Raw genomic sequence first — 18,959 nt, 5'->3', positions numbered from 1 at the left:
ACAGCCACCGCACAGCCCAGGGTGCAGGGTTTACAAGCACGTCTGCTTGCTGGCATCCTTCCCACCATGTCAGAAGATGCCGAGTTGAGCTCGGAGCAGCTTTCATACCTCAGCAGAACGGTGCGTGCCTTATGAAGGCTATTCCAGCTCTGATTGAAAAGGAAAAGGGGGAAAAAAACCCAAAAGAATGGTTAGCACTGAATACTAACTCCTAATTGATTTGTCATGATGCCAAATCCCAAAGGTGGGCGGCACACTTTGGGGAGCAACAGGTCCAAAGGAGCTTGGACCTGCTCCAAAAAGCCTGCGACAGCCGAGTGCAGATGTCCTGCCTGGCAGCACGTTGCAGAAAGGAGGTTGTCATAGCACTCAGCGCGAGCAGTAATTAGGGATGTGATGGGAAGACATCTCTTCTCTAGCCCATGACCCGCAATGCAACTGTATTTTCCTTGTAGCAGTAATAAACCTCGTAAAAACTATGTGAAGAGGCTATTAAACCTGCTAAAGCGAACCTCTGAAGTCCAAAGCCATCAAAGCCAAAGTACAGACACAGCAGCCAAAGGGATCTTCTGCCCCTCTGATTTTGTCTCGGCTGCTGGTTCTTGCCTTGCACGATCCATCCCCGCCTGTCCCAGCAGAGCCCCTGACCGCAGCCATGTTTTCACGCTCACTGTCCTTGAGCAAAGGTTTTTGGTGTGGATTTTCCTGGGTTTGGAAAGGGAAAAAAAAAATCTTCTGCAATGATGGCTTATAATTTTTGGAGCCTCCTGCAAGTGACCTGCTGGCCCCACAGGCCACGTGCCCTGTTCTCCTCACCATGGCCAAGGGGAGTGCATGACATGCAAGGGATGAAGAGCAGAAAGCTCACATGTGCACACCGGGGCTTGGTTTGGCAATAACGCCTGCTAGCAGCAATATTCCCTCTCTTGCTTGTGCAGCTGATAAAACCCATGTGGGCACTTTGTCAGGGCGAGGAGGATTAAGCACCCCTCATTCGTAACACCCTCTTTCTGCAGCACAACTCTGAGAGTTTCCATTTGCTTTCGGAGAATCTACATCTACCATAGAGACCATTACAACATAGCTCGTTATCTGCTTAGTTTGTCATTTTTAAAGACTCCCACCTGCTGCTCTATTTCAAGGCCGGTTCAGCTCCTCATTCCCTTGGCATACGGATTTATTCTGCAGTCATGGACATTTATGAAGCATTTATAACATTTATAACACCAGCCTGCCCTGTACAAGCCTCCATGCAACCTGATTTCCTAACTACAGCTGCGGGCAGGTGTCAGAAACAGGACGGTGAAGACCCCAGTTGTCTCTCCCACATCCTCAGAAAGTCCCAGGCTGCAAACCATCCCTGATGCAGTCTAGATGCTTTATTTCATCAGTGGTTTCAAAAACACCAAATAACATTTTCTATGCAGCAAAGTATTTGACAGAACAAAACATCCAGCTCTAATCATCAAGGCCACCAAGGAAAGTGAGTGGATAAAAATGAAACAAATGTTCTGGTTGCTGTTGGAAAAATATGCTCTAAGCTCTTGCTAGTTAAAAGAGAAATAAATGTCACTTTGAAAAAAGGCACCTGCAGAGTACCAGACATTTGTTTGTTCATTCATCACCAACTGCAATATGGCATTTTGGGCTGTCAGCTGGTGCTAGACTGTCTTGCTTTGTCACACAGCTCTGGAGCTGGGGTTTGGGTACCACCAATGAACCGGGTTCAGCATCACTGAGGCTCTGGCCTTCCTGCCCTATCACTTCTAGAAACCAAAAATACAGCATAAAGTTGCAATTTTTCCACAAAGCGCTGATCATGAATCCAAATCCCCAAACTCTGTGGAGTGCAGGAGAAGCCCAAGGCAAAGAGGTCCCACGGCTGCTCTCCCTGCCTGCCCTCCGCAAGCTCAGCACCTCGATGCCCATGGCCACCTGTGGTGAACACAGCCCTCTGCAACTCCAATGGGGGCAAGGGCAATTTCTTTTTCCCCCTCTCTGTATCCAAATGAGCCACAAAGGATCTGCATGTTAAGAGCCCACAGAAAAAAATTTTGGGTGATTAAGGCATGCTCCTCCTGTGTATCTCTTTGTATCTTGTACATTTCACAATTTATTAAGAATAATCAGCGTCTTCTCTCTTTGCTCTGACATAGGTGGACAGAACCTCTAATCAGGCACTTGCAAAAGAAAATCTCTTGAGAAGTTCATAAAAACTCCAAACAAGACGACAACACAATAAAACGCCTGTTTACAGTGCAATTGATATCCTGAAAAATAGATCAATGCAACACGCTGATTTACTAAACTTAATCCAACAGTTGGTTTCTAAGCACAGTCACCACCTTAAATAAAACAGACATTTAGTACAGTACTAAACATGTTCAAGTCTCTACATGTGCCAAACCACTAATAAATTGCATCTAAACCCTCATCTTTTTTGGGAGCGGTGGGGTGGATGACTTGATCTTGAAAATATCACTCTGCCCACAAGTACATCAAAGAAAAGAGAAGGCAGGTTTAATTACAGCCTACAAGTAAGTTAGCTGCTAGGAGGGATGGCACTCCCAAATTTATTAAGTTGCTGGTTATTATATACACACTTGAGGCCAGTGTGTATATACACTGGCTGTATCACATCTCATTTAATTTATTCCCAAAAAGTGCCAGGCAAAACTAGGACTATAATCCTCAAACAGGGCCGGGGAAAACTAGGACCATAATCCTCAGAAGGATGGGCTGTACATTCTGTGGTCAGCACAGAGGTGGCACAGGTGACCCCTTTTGCTCTCAGGGTATTTCCAACAGCTCTGCTTTGGAAACACAGTGAGATTTTTTTGGTGCTATTTTCATAATTTTTAAAATTTCAGCATCCAGGTCCCATGCAGAGCCTGCACCTCTCAGCCTGCGTCCTGCGTCACAGCCCACATGTAAACAGAGCTCCTCATCTCACATAAGCGTCTCACAAACTCTAAGCACAGCAATTGCGTCTGAGCTAACAACGCATCAATTTTGCTGCCAGGCGTGTTCAAGTTGATCAGCCTCAAAATAGACCTTTAAATACCAGCTGTTTGTGATGCAATTGGACTGCTCCATAATGTCAACTCTATTGCTGGAATAGTTATTCTAACTATTTTTGCTTAGTATAATAGGGATTCCATCTTGGGGGCAAATTTTTTTTTAGAAGTAGAAAGAAAAGAATGGTTTCAACCTGTGATGCTCATTTACAAAATCATGACCTGGCCCTCTTGCCATAGAGTGCTCGTTAAAGCGCTTTAAAATAGAAATTAACAAAAGGTTTTTCTGGATGGGCTCCCATCCACTGCTCAGCCTTCGAGGTTTCCCAGTCTGGGCAGTTCAATAATATTTTCCCAGCTGCTTTGTTAAAATCCACCAACATCCACAAGCACATTACAGCGTTCAGACAGAACCATGACATGCATGCCCCGCAGCAGTGGCAGTCAGAGCAGCTCTGGGGTATCACTCGCTTGCATTTATGCAGCATATCTGTTTCTCCGAGGAGCAGCTGAGGGACCTGGGGGGTTCAGCCTGGAGAACAGGAAGCTGAGGGGAGACTTTATCACTGTCTACAACTACCTGAAAGGAAGTTGAAGCATGGAGGAGGTTGGTCTCTTCTCCCAAGTAACAAGTGATAGGATGAGAGGAAATGGCCTCAAGTTGCACCAGAGGAGGTTTAGATTGCATATTAGGAAAAATTTCTTCATTGTCAGGCATTGGAACAGGCTGCCCAGGGAAGTGGTGGAGTTACCATCCCTGGAGGGGTTTAAAAGACGTATAGATTAGGTTCTTAGGGATGTGGTTTACTGGCAGTGTTGGCTTGATGGTTGGACTCAATGATCTTGAGAGTACTTTCCAAGCAAAATGACTATGATGCCAAGCAGTGACTGGAGGGGGTCAGGTCATTTCCTCACCAAATACCACCGCAGGGAACTTGGAGGCCCTTGCGAAGCCACCACTGCTCTTCAAGTGCCTACCATGACAGGGACAAGAACAAGATACGTGTGTGAATCCAGTGGTACACCATTTATAAAGGTGGAAAAGATTTATGCATGCAGAACAGGGACTGGAAATCACTGCCTGGATTTTGGAGGGGTTTCGTGCTGGACCCTGCAGGGCTGAGTCACCCAGAGAAGAGCAACTTGCATCCGTTTGACTGAACGCCCTTGTTCTGCTGACCCATGGTGCTGGTGTCCTTGTCTTTCCTGAGCAAGAGAGCCAAGGGACACAGTGATTTTTCACCTTCACAGGAGCAGGTTAATGGCACTGATAACTCCCTGTGGCTTCCACTGAAGCAATACTCCAGCTGTTTTCTCATAGAGACAAACTTCCCTTCTTGGCCCTCTCATTTCCATCAAAATAAGTCATTTATGCATGTTTTTAACCTCTTGTTATTTCTTTTACCTCAGTTTACAAAGCACACCATCAAAACAAATTCCTTCCTTATTTTTTGACAGTGGGAAAGAGTTAATTTTCTTTTTTTTCCTTCTTCCCCACAAACTGCCAACAGTATGAGTCACTCAGAAATGGGCTTTTTTGATGAATGAACATTTAACATTTTGCCTATTTCTACTTTATAAGGAAGCCTGGACTAATCTAATTCGTATTTGTAATCTCTGTAATATTGAACTGCAAAAGAGACAGAGAAAAACTATATTGTTCTGAAACCAGCTGAATGACGTGCTAATTGCCAGAAGCAAATGGTAAGACATTGAGAACATGAGTTAAAATTAAATCAGCTTCCTCCTTCTTTTAGATTTTGTGAGTATCTTGGTTGTCACCAAAGTTCTATGTAGAAGAGGAAGAAATCAGAGCAACAAACGTTCAGGTTTGGATATGTGACACACAACTCGTAAAAGAATAGTAAAGCAAGAAATCCCTGTACTCTGTGCCTGTATTTTCCCAATATCTTTGTTTCTGATGTATTCTCTTATCCCATCACTGAAAAATGATTTAAAAATCCTTTCCCCAAATTCAGTCCCAAGGCAGACAGCTTGTACCCTATGCACACTCATTCAGAAAACACACACAGACAATTTTGTAAAACCAGAGGTTAAAATAAAGCATGATGATCTCTTTGAATGCTTACATGACTCGAACACAAGCAGCTGATTAAAGAATTAAATAGCTTAGTCACTTTTATGGTTTCAATGCAAGATCTTGGTATCTTTCCATTCCCCAGAAAAGGAAACCTCTGATGCAGAACGGCCCTGCACAGTCCGAAAAAGAAGCCGCCAGGCTCCAATCCCAGCAACAAATCCCTCCAGTGTGATACTTCTCCACTCCATTTGCACAGATAAATCCTTCCCAGTCCTTGCCCTCTCAGTAAACCCCATCCCGCAGCTCCCAGCTCCAATCTGCCTCACTGCCAGATTAAACAGGCTCCCTCCAGGGATCCCGCTGAGAGACTGCCTGGAAAAACACCTGGGAAACATGATTAGAAATAGAAAAATGTTCTCAAATGTTTGTTTAAATGAGTTTCTTCGCAGTTTTTCCAGCTTTGTGTTTCTCCCAATGACCTCCCCTGCAAGTTGGTTTTTTTTTTTTTTCAAAAGCTCCTTTTCTTTGGTGAGCCTGAGATGTTTTATAGCACTATCAGCACGCAGCTGCTGAGTACCAGCTTTGACATCAAGCATTGCTTCACTTAAATGAAAAGTAGAGCACAGTATAGCATAAGTGACATGTCGGTACAGAGAAGAATAAGCCAGGACTCAAAAAACTTCTTCCACAAAACCCACCAAATGCCCAGGCTCTCAAGAGCCAGAAATTAGGGCCAGACATATAATTTTTGTGTAATAATTTTGTCCCTTTCAGAAGAGACAAGAACTCTCTTGAATCAGTTAATCAAAATCTCAACTGATTATACCATCCGTAGTTTGTTTCCCAGAGAGCTAATTGAGAACATTCAATATTCAAAAATTAAGTTGGTTTCAATGAGCACATCCATCTCCATAGCGTGGGCTTCAGCTCCCAGACGAATCCGGCACTTCACTGAATCAGGTTTCCAATGTAAATAGCCAAGATTGAGGAAGGGGGTGGGAAAAAAAAAAACAGGAAAAAAATACTCAGTCATAATCATCATTGTTCCTTGCCCAAGAAGTAGAAGGACTTTATGTTCAACTTTGAGAGGACTGGACTGCAGAGGCCTGGAGAAAAGCACAGGCAGCATGAGCTGAAGCCCACAGTAAGCTCTATCAGGTGGAGTCTCTCCACACCAAAGGACAACAGACCAAACATAGATTGTGGGAAGGCAGTGCATCTCAGAGAGTGAGAACAAAAAGTGAGAACAACAGACCTTTTCCACCAGAGGAAAGTAGTTACTGGAGCAGAAGAACCGCAGGCTGCTGCCTGATCAAAGGTACTGAAGTTCTCCGGGTCTGGAGCAGGGCTGTGTGCTGGAAGGAGGGTGTGAGAACCCTGTGTTCACTTGTGGTGATGTGAAGATCCATTTCTGCACAGGTTATCAGCTGGAGCACAGGATGTAACTTTAACTAGCACACATCAAGCTTCCTTGCAAGATGTTTGCTGCTTGATGTTCACTCAGGAACAGATTTTGAGCTCCTTTGCCTTTGTCTCTGACCTCACTAGAAAGCTGCATTGCTCTTATACAACACCAAACCAGGAGTTTTCAGAGCTCAAAGTACCACTGAGCCAGAGACCTGCAGGGCAGCTACCAAGACATCTTCCTTTAGCTCCTCTCATGGACAACAGCATCAGCCTGGACCCCAAACTACACCAGCAGCACCTTGGCAACATCTCCTCCTACTCTTTGGATGCTTCTCACCATTGTAGAACATTAAGTGCTGTAGCCACAGGCACTGGGTATTTGCACAGCATCTGACATAAACCAATTTTATTCTCTAGGTATTGATGCAATCAAAGTAACAGGGAAACAAAACTCATTCGTGCAAGCTATCAATCAGCCCAATTTTGAGAGCTTCTGGCCCCACAAATGCCCTGATGATGTTAGCAGAGGGTAGAAATTAGACAACAGCTGGGTGGATTTTTCCCAGCTGAGTGAGAGGAGGAAGGGGCTGGGGAGGCCAGGCAGGAGGAGCACACACTGCCGTACTGCCTCCCTCTCCTTAGAGCCTGGCACCAATGCTCTGCACAAAACACACACAAAACCAGCAAGTCACAACTGCAGGAGAGAGCTCACTCCTGCTCGTATCCCTCTCTATCTCTAACATGATCTTAACAGCTTCTCCTACACAATTAACAGCCAGTGAAACAGACCTGCCCCTCCTCATTTGCTCTGCTTCCATCAGCCTTAAGTAAGCAGTGCCCACAGTCAGACCCTGAGGAGCAGCTGTCACACCGTGCCAGCCCAAACCTGGACCCATCTCCACCAGCTTCACTTTGCCAGGCAGCAGGTTGGCACTACCAGCATCTCTGCTTCGGATTGCAGCTGTTTAAACACTCCGGATGGGGCCAGGTGTCCCCCACCTCCCTGCAAAAGCCAGGGCAATCTGAAGCTCCCACTCTGAAAATGGCTGGAAATGGCACGGCTGTGCCAGCATAACATGTTATGGGCTGAAATGTTCCACTTCACAGCAGGACTAATTAGCACAGACAGTGAAGTTCATCAGCATCATTACTTGCTTCAGAGGGTGGCCCTGCGCAGCTCTGGGGTTGAGCACATCACTCAGGTTGGTGGCTGCCCTAACTGGAGCCCATGATATCACTGCACCCCAAAGTGACCTCAGATTACTCCGATTTATCATACAGCTCCGTGTGGTATCTGTGCAGCTGAGGGAAGGATGTTTTTCAGCATCTGAGGGTTCACGTTTTCTCATCCATCCCCCATCACTGCCCCTCTATGTGCAGCCTCACATAAGCCCCACCAAGGGCAAAAGGTGGAATGCTGCTGAACATGGTACAGGCTGGAGAACCCCATCATCTTCAGTTCTGTATTTGTCACAATCCTCCAGCAAAAGTGACAGTCTGGGGAAGCTGTGACAGGCTTCTGAGAAGAGATACCGCTTCTGTTAATTATCCTACATGCACACTCCAACCTTTTCTAGTGTTTGCCACTGGAGAGAAGAGCTCATTTAGAGAGAGGGGAGAAAAAAAATAAAGCAATTAAAAGAATAGCTATAAGCCTAGAGAAGAGATAATAAATGACAGAGCAGCAGAATGCTAATGCCATGTCCTTAGCTCCTTGTGAATGGACCTGTACAACTCCTCAGAGAGCTCCTGCTCTAGTGAGATCTCTCCCCAAAGGATTGTCCTCTGCAGCTATGAAAAGTCTATGAGATGTCAGAAAAGGAATTTTGAAAACCCCCTGCCAGGACTAAATTAGTTTGTCAATGGCCATGTCTGACCTCCCCCTGCTTTCACAAGGACTGAAGGGTGCTTCTTCCACCCGAGGGGATGCGGAGCACGGGTAAGCACTGGCCCAGGGAGCTGGAAGAAGATGGAAACTGTGGGTCAGACAGAGCAAGTTTCATCCAGTAGCAAAGTAACATTTTGACAGGGTTTCATCTGGTCATTTGTGACCCTAAAACTGTTTGACTTTCCACTTGCAATGACTTTTTCCTTTAAAAATTGATACATAGCTTTAGAAAAGGTAAGGAAGTTATAGATAATTCTGCAAATACAACAGGATTTCCCAGGTGAATGCCAATCTAACGTTCTATAAAGCCCTGATCCACCACTGAGCCAAATATATATATATATTTAAATGTGTGTATACACATAATTTGTGCAATTCCAGCAGCATTGATATTAATAGTAACATATCATTACCTTCCCATTAATCTTCAGGCAGCTCCCTGTAAAGCACTGCTGAAACCTCCTGAAACAGCCGCTAAAACCAAGAATGAAAAACGGCCTAGCAACATCTTGCTTTTGCCTCCTGCTCCGGCTGGGAGGAGGGAAGGAGGGCAGCCAGCATGAGCAATGGAGACAAAGCATCATTTGATCACCGTTTTTAAGCAACAGCAGGTTTATTAATACGATTTTGGCAAAGAAAGGATTGAAATACATTTTGCACGTTCCTGTTGCCAGGTGAACTAACCAGTGATGATGGGACTTACAGCGCAGCTCTCATACCCTGCCACAGAGATACCTGGTGATAAAACCCCAGGGCAGGCGCCTGGAGCCCACACCCATCATGTCACATCATCAACCTCCTAGAGACACTTCCCCAGCAGTCAAGAAGAAAGAAGGAGCCTCATTAATGCCCCTGGGCTATTTTGAGGTATCTCATTTCAGTTCAGCATCCTCCTAACCACACCTTGCTGCCAAGGAGCGGTTTTACTGGAGGACTGTGGGTCCAGAAACAGGACCCCACTTCCCAGCCACAGCAGCACAGCTACTCCTGCATCTGTAACCAACCTCATCTTTCATTCACCTGCCCAATTTTTCTCCTTTCCACCATTTTCCCAACTAAAGCAAGTCAAGAAACCGGTACAGACATTAATTTTGTCTACTCAAGTACGGCAGTTCCCTGCTCCTAAAAATACTCCAGGAAATTGAATCAACATTTTGTAATTTGGCTGCTAACAGCAATTACTAATAATCAGCAGGAACATAATTTTCTTCATTTTCTACTCTAGCTGTAATGCAATTTCAATAGCAAACTTTGTTTTGTGCACTAAACAAACATGATGTGCAATAAGAGAAAGACAGAGATACAATGGAATATGAAAAACCAGGTTTAAAGATAATTAAACTTAATCAAATAGCAAATAATTGACATTCAAAGAGCCTTTTGAAAAGACAAAGATAGTATCGTTCCTATGTTCCCCTGTAAAACAGAAAAAATGCAAGCTCCACTCCACTCCTCTTGCTCAGTGGCAGCAGCACTCGAAACTGCAAACCTAATGCTTGGGTATGTGGAGGCTGGAGGCAACATCCTTCCTGCCCAACCTCCTACAGACTTGCTGGTGTACTGTGCAGAGAACAGAAGACAGAGCAAGGTGAAGAGCACACACACAATTGGAAAGACTCTGATAGATGCAAGACTGCAGTCAAGCAAACTACTGGTTTCACGTGAAAAGCACTTCTGCGCAACGAAGCCTGGCTCTGAAATGGGTTTTCTGGTGACTGAAAGAGCTCTTGCAAACAAAAAGAGAGGAATATTTTCTTCCCCAAAACTGATAAATTTGCTGTGAGTGTCTATGCTTTCCAAATCAATAAGCAAGAGCCAATCTGATGCAAGGATTTAACTTGGAAGGCTGACCAACTCATTGCTTTTTCTTTCAGCCAAGAACAGCAGATGCTACACTGCTCTGTGTGAATATTGGTCTCTAATGGGTATTGATGACTGGATCAAATCAGCTTAGCAAAAGAAAAATGCTACTGAATTGTGAGGACTCTTGCCATGCTCAGGAGCTTCTCAGCAAGACCTCGCTTGCCGGCAGCACTGTTGCATGACACTTAGAAGTTGCACATGTCCTCTCTGTCCAGTTTTGAAGACATCCCTTACTAAGGGTTGGAGTCAAGCTGCATGTTCTATACAGTCCCCAAGCAAAACTGGACTGCAATCCAGTTTCCCATTTCAAGAAGGCCAGGAGAAACATCCACACACACTCAGACACTCCAGTTTACACATCAGCCATCTGCATCCTTCCAAAGGCCAGATGAAAGTTGACAAGCTCAGGCAATGCTATAAATTACTTCAGATGAGAGTGCAGGTGAGCACCCAAGACCCAGATTTAACAGAGAGCCCATCCAGGAGCATCACCTGAGGCTCAATAAATAGACCCACAGAGCACAAGGCAGCATCTAGTGTCTATTGAACAGGAACCATTACAAGGGAAGGATCACTCTCAGCTCATTTTAGTAATAAGATTACTGAAGTTCCTTTGATTAATTATTCAGTTAATAGTATATATTAAGCTGGTCTTTGGCATTTCTCATCTTGGAATACACTTTGAAAAGTACACACATTGGAAAGAGGGGATTTTGAGAAACCTCACATTTGTTTTGCTTTCAGAAACATCATCGGCAGCAGCTCCTGTAGCAGGTTGATGAGTTTTACATTTGCTGCTTTGGTGCCAACACACTATAGAGTGATTGCTGCTTTCCAGGGGATGTTTTGGATGGGCGGCAAAGCGTGCAGCACTCATGCAGGTAAGACTTAATCTACCTGCTGCCAGAAGGCTTTATAATTAACCAGACTATTATTTTTTTAAGCACTTACAGCAAGACTTCTTATTTGAAATTGGATTCTCTTTACATCTGCTTTTTGGACAGATTTTTTTCCTCTCTAGAGGAACACGAGTCACACTGGAATATAACTCAAAGCTGCCTTTCATTTGTATTTCCAAACAGCCTAAACTACTCAGGCTTTTGAAGAAGGGCTCCTCTTGGAAAGAGAAAACCCACCGGTGGGCTGTGTCCTTTGTGCCGGTGCCCAGCACCGTCAATAGCTGCTGGCAGGGGGGTTCCCACCGGGCCCTGCTGACTCTTCGGCTTCATGCCAAACACAAACACCGCAGGTGCCAGACACTTGTCGGGGGCTGACAAACATCTCAGACCCCATGAAAGGCAAGGGCAGTCAGAGGGAGTGCTGAGGGAGAGATGGCAAAAGGCAGGTAGAGGGGCTGCCAGAGACTTTGTCACCTTAATCTGACAGCTTGGCACAGCCTGCAAAAGCTTGATTCTCAGTGAAAGCAGTCAGCTGCCATATCTAGTGTTCAACTTTGATGCAATGTAAACCAAAAGCACACCTAGAGCTCTCCTCTGCCATCATTTTCCCTGCTGCCACTGCAGCTGCAATGCAGAAAGTGCAGTGCTGCTCATGGACCCATCCACTCGCCCTTTCTGCCTCACCTGGGCTTTGTAGGGACAGAAGTACAGCCACATGGGGCTGCTTGGATCCGAGCAGAGGCAAAACATCTGCAACAGCAGCTGCAGGGCTTGGGCTGGCCCCTGTGCAGCTAAATTCCACCTTGAAGAGAAGGGGACACATTTCTTTTAAGTGCTAGAGCAATCACTGCACCAGGGGATATTTTGGATGGGAGGCAAAGCAGGCACAGTCCAAGCGCAGGGTACACAGAGTAAGCACAAAGAGACAAGACCACAAATCATTCCAGCTTGTTGTGTGTAAAATAGCTGGATAGGACAACGCTTACAGACATTCACACTGTTACCTTTTATAGCACAGTGAAGCTTTTAGATGAAGTGGAAAAGCTGAAGAGCCATTGAAACACCCCCAGGAGTAAAACTAAGCATCATTTCAGATGCCATAATGATAATGTTGCACTAAAGAAAATGGTCTGAAAAAATACACCAAGCGAAAGGGAGTCATAGTGGTCATCACGAGGAGACACAATCCAAGCAGAAATGGAGATTTTGCAAAGTTTTGCAAGGCAAGTTGCATCCCTGCAGCCTCTGGGGGGCTTAGCACTGCTGCTGCATGCTAATGCAATGATCCAAAGTCTCTGTGAAATGGGAGAGTGTCAGTACAGGGAACTTACTTGGTGTTGTCCGAGTCAATGGTATGAAAAAGCTTCTCAAGTTCTTCTTCATTGAGTGTTCCATCAGAAAAAAAGGCCTGGAACTCCTCCAGAGACAGCTTCCCATCATCTGCAAACAGCAACACAGCCACTGTTAGGGAATGGGCAAAGCAAGGGACACAATTGAAAAATCAAGAGTTATGCTCAAATTTAAAGATTCAGAGCAAAAACTACCTCCAAGTGCTTCTGCTGAACTGGCCCTTAACCAATGCAGAGCTCACTGGGTACAGGATGGGACCCAGCAGCTCTGGAGCTGGTGAAGCTGCGTTGCTCCTGGGTATGGATGCACTGGCTGTTAGCAACTAATTGGGCTATTAACCCAAAGCATGACTCAAACCCAAAGGGGAAAAGTCTGCAGGTTTCATCCTAAAGCTGAATTATATTTAAGAAATCATGGAGCATTTTGTCTACCATATGTTCAAATTATGCAGGATACTCATTAAGGGACATATAAAAGACCGAGGGCTGGAACTAATGACAGATCCAGCAGCACCTTTTGCCATCCCCAGCCAGCTGCATCTTCTCAACACAGCACATCTCCCTGCTCTGGACAGAAATACAAAACAGCAGCTACCAAGCATAACAAGATCCATCTTGATTCAGTTGTCAACTGTTTAAACACACAAGGACTGTGTCACCTTAATGTTGTGTCTTTACTTCTAAAGGGACCCAGTGACGCACGAAATCCATCTGCCCAGCCATACGGGCTACAGCTTGCCGGGTGCCTCTTGGCAAACCTACCAGCAAGTGAAGGAGTCACAAGACAGAGGTTTAATAATGTTCTCCTGGGCACCTAGAGAGGAACTTGCTGTAATTTCAGCAGCAAGCTCCAAGCTCATCCTCAAATGTTTATTTTGATACAGACCCTGGCGAGAAGTGCACAGGCACTTTAACAACCCCATCTCCAGTGGTCCAAAGAGACCCTGCAGACAGTCAGTGCTCGGGGGAACTTGTTTCCGGTCTTACATCAATGATTGAAAAATAACATCCAGATTTGAAAATTCTGGCCATACACTTTGCATATTATTTTATATATTGGCCTCAGCACAAATTTAACACTAGGCTTAATGCAGTCTACTTTAATGACCACGAAATTTAAAAAAAAAAAAAAAACAACAAACCAAACAACAGATCAACATACAAGGGAATATAAGTAGGACTCCTTTGCAACATTTGCTGATGATGTGAAAAAGGCTTACACTTAACTGTTAAATCTGGAACCTTTCTCTGTGTGCTGTGGACAAGTACAGCACATGTTTAAAACCATAGCTGAAAGTGAGAATATCTGGAGAAAGCTCCTGTGAAGTTCAGCAATAAAGCAATGGGAGAGAGGCAAAAGAAACTTTCAAGAAACTTTAATTTACTTCTAGTTTCTTGTTCGAGGCACTGACACTGAACTCTGGTGTGCAGCAGTGCCCAGGGGGGGAATAACTACCCCAGGTCACGTGTTATTTAGAGTCTTTCCATTCATATCCACAGAAGGTTCGTAGACTAGAAATGCTACCTGCTTTGTAGTAGGAGAATGTATAATTTATTATTTAATCAAATCAATTATAAACCTTGTTTCTTCTCTTTCAGGAAATGAAGCTAGAGGACAAAATTAGTCAACTTACCACATACACATCAATATTTCTTCCCCAAACTATATAAGTCTGCTGCTCCTAAAACATACCGGCATTGCCAAATGCTAACCCAGTTTCCCTTGTCTGACAAAGACAAATTTAGACCATTGATAAATGGAGTCTAAGATGTCTATTTAATTGGCAATTACTAATGGAACACAGCAGGAGAACAAAATCTACAGCAACACTGGGTGAAAAGGGTATCATTTTCAGAGCACCACAATGGCTATAGAGAGTGCTCAGCTGCCTATATTGTTTTTCTGCATTCCTTCCCTAAAACGTGACCACTTTGCAGCAGCTGGGGTGCAGAATACCAATGCACAGCTCAGAGGAGGGGTCCCAGATTTGCTGTCTGCTTCTGATTATGGAAAACTAAAGCATCTGTACTTGAACAAGTATCTATTGCTTGAAGCATCCCACCAGTGTCACCTGGAGGTTAAGCCCTTGTTGAAAGAGATAAAAATACCGTTCCCAGAGCAAGAGCCCCATCCACACCACCCATCTCCACCTCTGCACATCACACAACTGGATGAGAAGCTTCCCCCAGAGTGCTCCTATTTATATGGTATCCTAGCCAAGATCAAGGTTTGGTTTCTTCTTATCCTGACTGGCAATGAATCTATGTCTTCAAGCACCATGATCAAAAAGATAACAGAATTTCTATCCCATGAGGGCTAAACAGTTCTTTATATACGGCACACTTCAGTAAACCTTAAACCAGTGCTTGTTCACCTCAAACTTGTCCTTCCACTCAGAGGTGAAGCAGCATTAAATTCCCCCGAAAGTCACATAAATCAACACACAGACAAGGAGAAACAGTAAGATGAAGTGATTTTTCAGGAGACTAATACAAATTTCAGTTTGCCCACCTCTGAAAGGCACAAAGGTGTTTTTAAGTTGAGGGGAAAAAATTCCTTTATGTAGTGTATATATTATGACATCCCTTTTATTTTACTCTTGCTTGACTTTTTTGAGCCATATATACAGGCCACATTTTTGCTGCAACCTCTGAAACCTCAGTGTTCAAAATCTGAGCCAAAATGCTGCTATGACTCCTATCTAACAGCCTGGGGAGTTGGAGGTGAGAACAGGGAGGCAGGTACCAACTACCGTGACAGGTTGGATCGCGGAAAACAAGCATGCACCAAATTTTCTGTGGCATTTAACAGCTCAAATTACTACAGGGTGAGCAAAGGATCTAGAGAAAGGAGGTGACAGTGAACTTTCTTTCATTTTTTGTTGTTTGGAGACCCCACAGAACTGGTTAGCCCTGGCAGAAATTTGAATAAAAGCACATATCACTTGTAAACACTACTTGGGCTTGTTATCCCCCAACAAACACCACCACAAAGTACCAGTCCGCTTAAAGCTGATTGTTATTTAATACAAGCTTGCATAGTTCTCTGCAAACACACAAAGCGAGAGCCTTGCAGAGTAACGAGATAATCCTTGAGCTGCATATCTATAATTGTGAACCAGCCTGACAGCCGCAGGTTGCTGGAGCCCAGTGGGCAAGGAAGCCTTGGGGGAACTTGAGTGATAAGAGGAAGCAGACTGGGCTGGGATTTGGCAGTTCAAATTAAACTGGTAGAAAATCCTGGGCAAGGAGGGTTGACCACAACATGACCGGCACCAGGCCCACCCGCCGGTGTGTGCTGTGATAAGAGCTGATGGAGATGCTGTGCTCCAGGAGCAGCCTTATCAGGAAAGTCACAGGAAAGCAAGCTTCTTCTGAGAGCAGAAGTGTCTGCACTCACCAAGGTGTGGATAAGACTTCCAGGAACCTGCTTTTTGCTGAAAGCTCCTGGGTATGAGAGAGGGAAATTCTCCAAATGAGCTGTCAGGCATCACACCAGAGTGGCAGCATCAATTTTACTGTTCAACCTCACCCATGTCCTGCCCTGTGGGAACTCGTCTGGGGACACTTCAGCCCTAGGTAGCTACTTTTGATAGGAAGAGAAATAGAAAAATCGAGATTCTGCACCAAATCGCAGTAAACAAAATAAAGCCTCCAGCACTTTTAAGGTCTAGAGAAATCTTTTTGCCTTTTTCACCTGGACGACCAAATTGAAGGCAGGAAACCTACTTCCACCTTCTCACTCCCCTCCCCTGTAAATCCGGTACTTGAAGTCAACACCTAAGCTGGCAGTGAGGACAAATGCCACCAACTAGAAATTGCCTACATCAGCACTGATCGTCTGAGAAGAGAGATAATCAGGCCACAGCTATTCTGCCATCATTTTTTCCTGAGAGAACAATCTTCATTTTACTCTGTCTTTTCAAAATAACTCAATCACAGGCAAATTACCAGCCAAAAGAGTCATCAAAGCTAAAACTAACCAAAAAGAGAAGGATATAACAGAGAACATCAGAAAGCCCCAACTGGGATTTTATTATTGCACCATTTACCATCATGAAAATCTGAAGAATTTGGAGGCGGCTTTCACACCTTCTAACTCGCACAATCAGGCCCTGCTCACCCACTAACTTAGCCAGTAGAAAAATCAAACCAATATCATAAATCATCCAAAATATGGGAAATCTGATGGCCAAGTTTTTGGAAATTCACTCAGTGATACAAATAGCTTAAAGCATGTACAAAATAAGGTCACTGTTCTGAGCCTGATTTTGCTAAATCCATTTTCAATTACATCAGGTTAGACTGCTCATATATTTTCTGGCTATATTGTGAATATATTTCATTACTTATTTTTATTACTTTATGAGTTCTAAAACGCTTTAAGCCTCCCCCCTTAGTGTGCAAGAGCCAGCTGAGCTAAGGGTAAGCAAATTGGATTTTATTGTGGCCTGTGAATAAAAATGATGACTGCATTTTTTTATTTCTTTCTTGGGAGTGTGTGTGCAGACACATAAAGCCAGCAAGAATATGGACTGGCTTCTACCCTGGACTTTTCATCCAGCCCCCTCAGAATTCAGCAGGAGCAGCTTTGTTGATTTAAATGAAGCTGAATATAGATTTGAGTTTTCAGTCCTGAGCTGTTAGGAAAAATTACCTCCAGGTCCACAGATCTGATCTGCGATGGATCTGAAAGATGCAGATCAGACACTAAATGTGAGACTTCAAAATATTCCCTTTTAACAGAGTTTTTAATCTGCAAAGCCTGCCTCAAAAGCTGGATGTTCTCCAAGTTCAGGCAGCTGGACTCATTTGGGTATTTCTGCAGTGGGACTGCACTGATGGGGATGTCCTGGGTAGCAAGTCCATAGTTTTTTGCCCCGTTTCCGTGTGCCACAGCTCCACCTGTAACACTGATATACCCGGAGGTACCGGGAACTGCACCCTGAGAATGGGCTGCAAGGGGAAGTCATCCTGAACAGGGGAAAGGATAAAGAAAATAGGTTCCTAAGCCTGGAGAAACCATTTCACCTACCATTTTCAGAAGAATTCAGTGTGGGTTTTTTTAGACTATTTATTTTTACCTAGATGCTGTCCTGATGAATGTCTTCATATCATAGAATCACAGAATCATTTTGGTTGGAAGAGACCCTCAGGATCACTCAGTCAAACCATTAACCCAATTTTGGTGTCCCTAAGAACCTCATCTATACATCTTTTAAACCCCTCCAGGGATGGTGACTCCACCACTGCTCTGGGCAGCCTGTTCCAATGCCTGACAACCCTTTACGGGAAGTAATTTTTCCTAACATCCAACCTAAACCTCCCCTGGCGCAACTTGAGGCCATTTCCTCTCGTCCTATCACTTGTTGCTTGGGAGAAGAGACCAACACCCTCCATGTTACAACCTCCTTTCAGGCAGCTGTAGAGAGTGAGAAGGTCTCCCCCAAGCCTCCTCGTAGCATCTTAATCTGTGGCTTTGGGAAGACTGTTAGAGGATCCTAAATCAGGCTTGCTGAGCTGCCACTCTTACGTGAAGCCACGCAGGCCCATGTCCCCTGCAACACCCAACAGCTGTGACAGCACCTTGCATGGCATCGCACAACCTTTCTGCTGCATGGAGAAGCGGTTTGTTCACTGCAGCCCCCGATCTGCTCCCAAAGCCATCTGCAACTCCTCTGCAGCCACCTGAAGATTATCCACCCGTTTCGACTCCAGTATCACCGTGTTACTTCAGGAGCAACTGAATTTTGTTGGAAGCAGGGCTGGCAATGCACCTCCAGCTTTGTCTGGAGCTGCAAAGCCACAGGAGCTCTGCATGAGAAGCACAGTCTGCACTTTGAGGGCTCCTTACAGGGACAGTGCCATCGGAGAGGAGCCCCTGCAAATGTCTTTGCTAATGAGATGTAACACACACCATTAAAAGGGAATTACTACAATTATAGTAATTTTCTAGTGAAAGGAATTTACAGAATGACTCCAAAATCACCTATTTTTTTTTTTTTTAAGTTAACTAATGCCCAGCCCAGATGTTTTCTCACAGGTTGGTACCACACCAAGTAATCTGCATGGATAAGCCAAGAGGCAGAGGGATGTTTCCAACACAGCTGATAACCTCTGTTTGAAACACTCCTGTGTGTTTCCTTATGCCATCTGGGATTGCTGATGGGATCGACTGGTTGATGCTGCTACAGGAATGCAAAGGCTGGCACAGATGAAGCCATAGTTTCCCATACAGAAAAAAATAATAGGGATTGAACTTCAGGAGCTGAGGTTTTGCTTACTCAACTCATTGGAAAACGCTTGATAAATGCTTTTCTTCTTGCCATTCACACAGTTTCTAGGTGATGCCTCCTATTTTCTGCCAGTGACGCCTCCACAGCTCCCACGAGCGTAACCCACCACGCTCCTCGCTCCAGCGCAGGCTGTGCTTGTGCACCAGAGCCCAGCTGCAAATAACACATGCAGCTTTACTCTCCACATCACCTCTTTCTT

The 18,959-nt window shown here is 44.7% G+C and overlaps 1 protein-coding gene across 1 annotated transcript in view; it reads right to left on the bottom strand.

Annotated features, from left to right (window-relative positions):
* NECAB2 (N-terminal EF-hand calcium binding protein 2) overlaps nt 1-18,959 on the bottom strand; it is an 85,466-nt gene that overhangs the window by 30,700 nt on the left and 35,807 nt on the right. Inside the window, exon 3 of the mRNA XM_065848658.2 lies at nt 12,447-12,555. Coding sequence (XP_065704730.1) covers nt 12,447-12,555 — 109 coding nt within the window. The remainder of the gene's footprint in view (nt 1-12,446; nt 12,556-18,959) is intronic.

Source organism: Patagioenas fasciata, chromosome 13, assembly GCF_037038585.1.
Source record: "Patagioenas fasciata isolate bPatFas1 chromosome 13, bPatFas1.hap1, whole genome shotgun sequence".
NCBI lineage: Eukaryota > Metazoa > Chordata > Aves > Columbiformes > Columbidae > Patagioenas > Patagioenas fasciata.
This window is presented reverse-complemented; position numbering and strand designations above follow the sequence as displayed.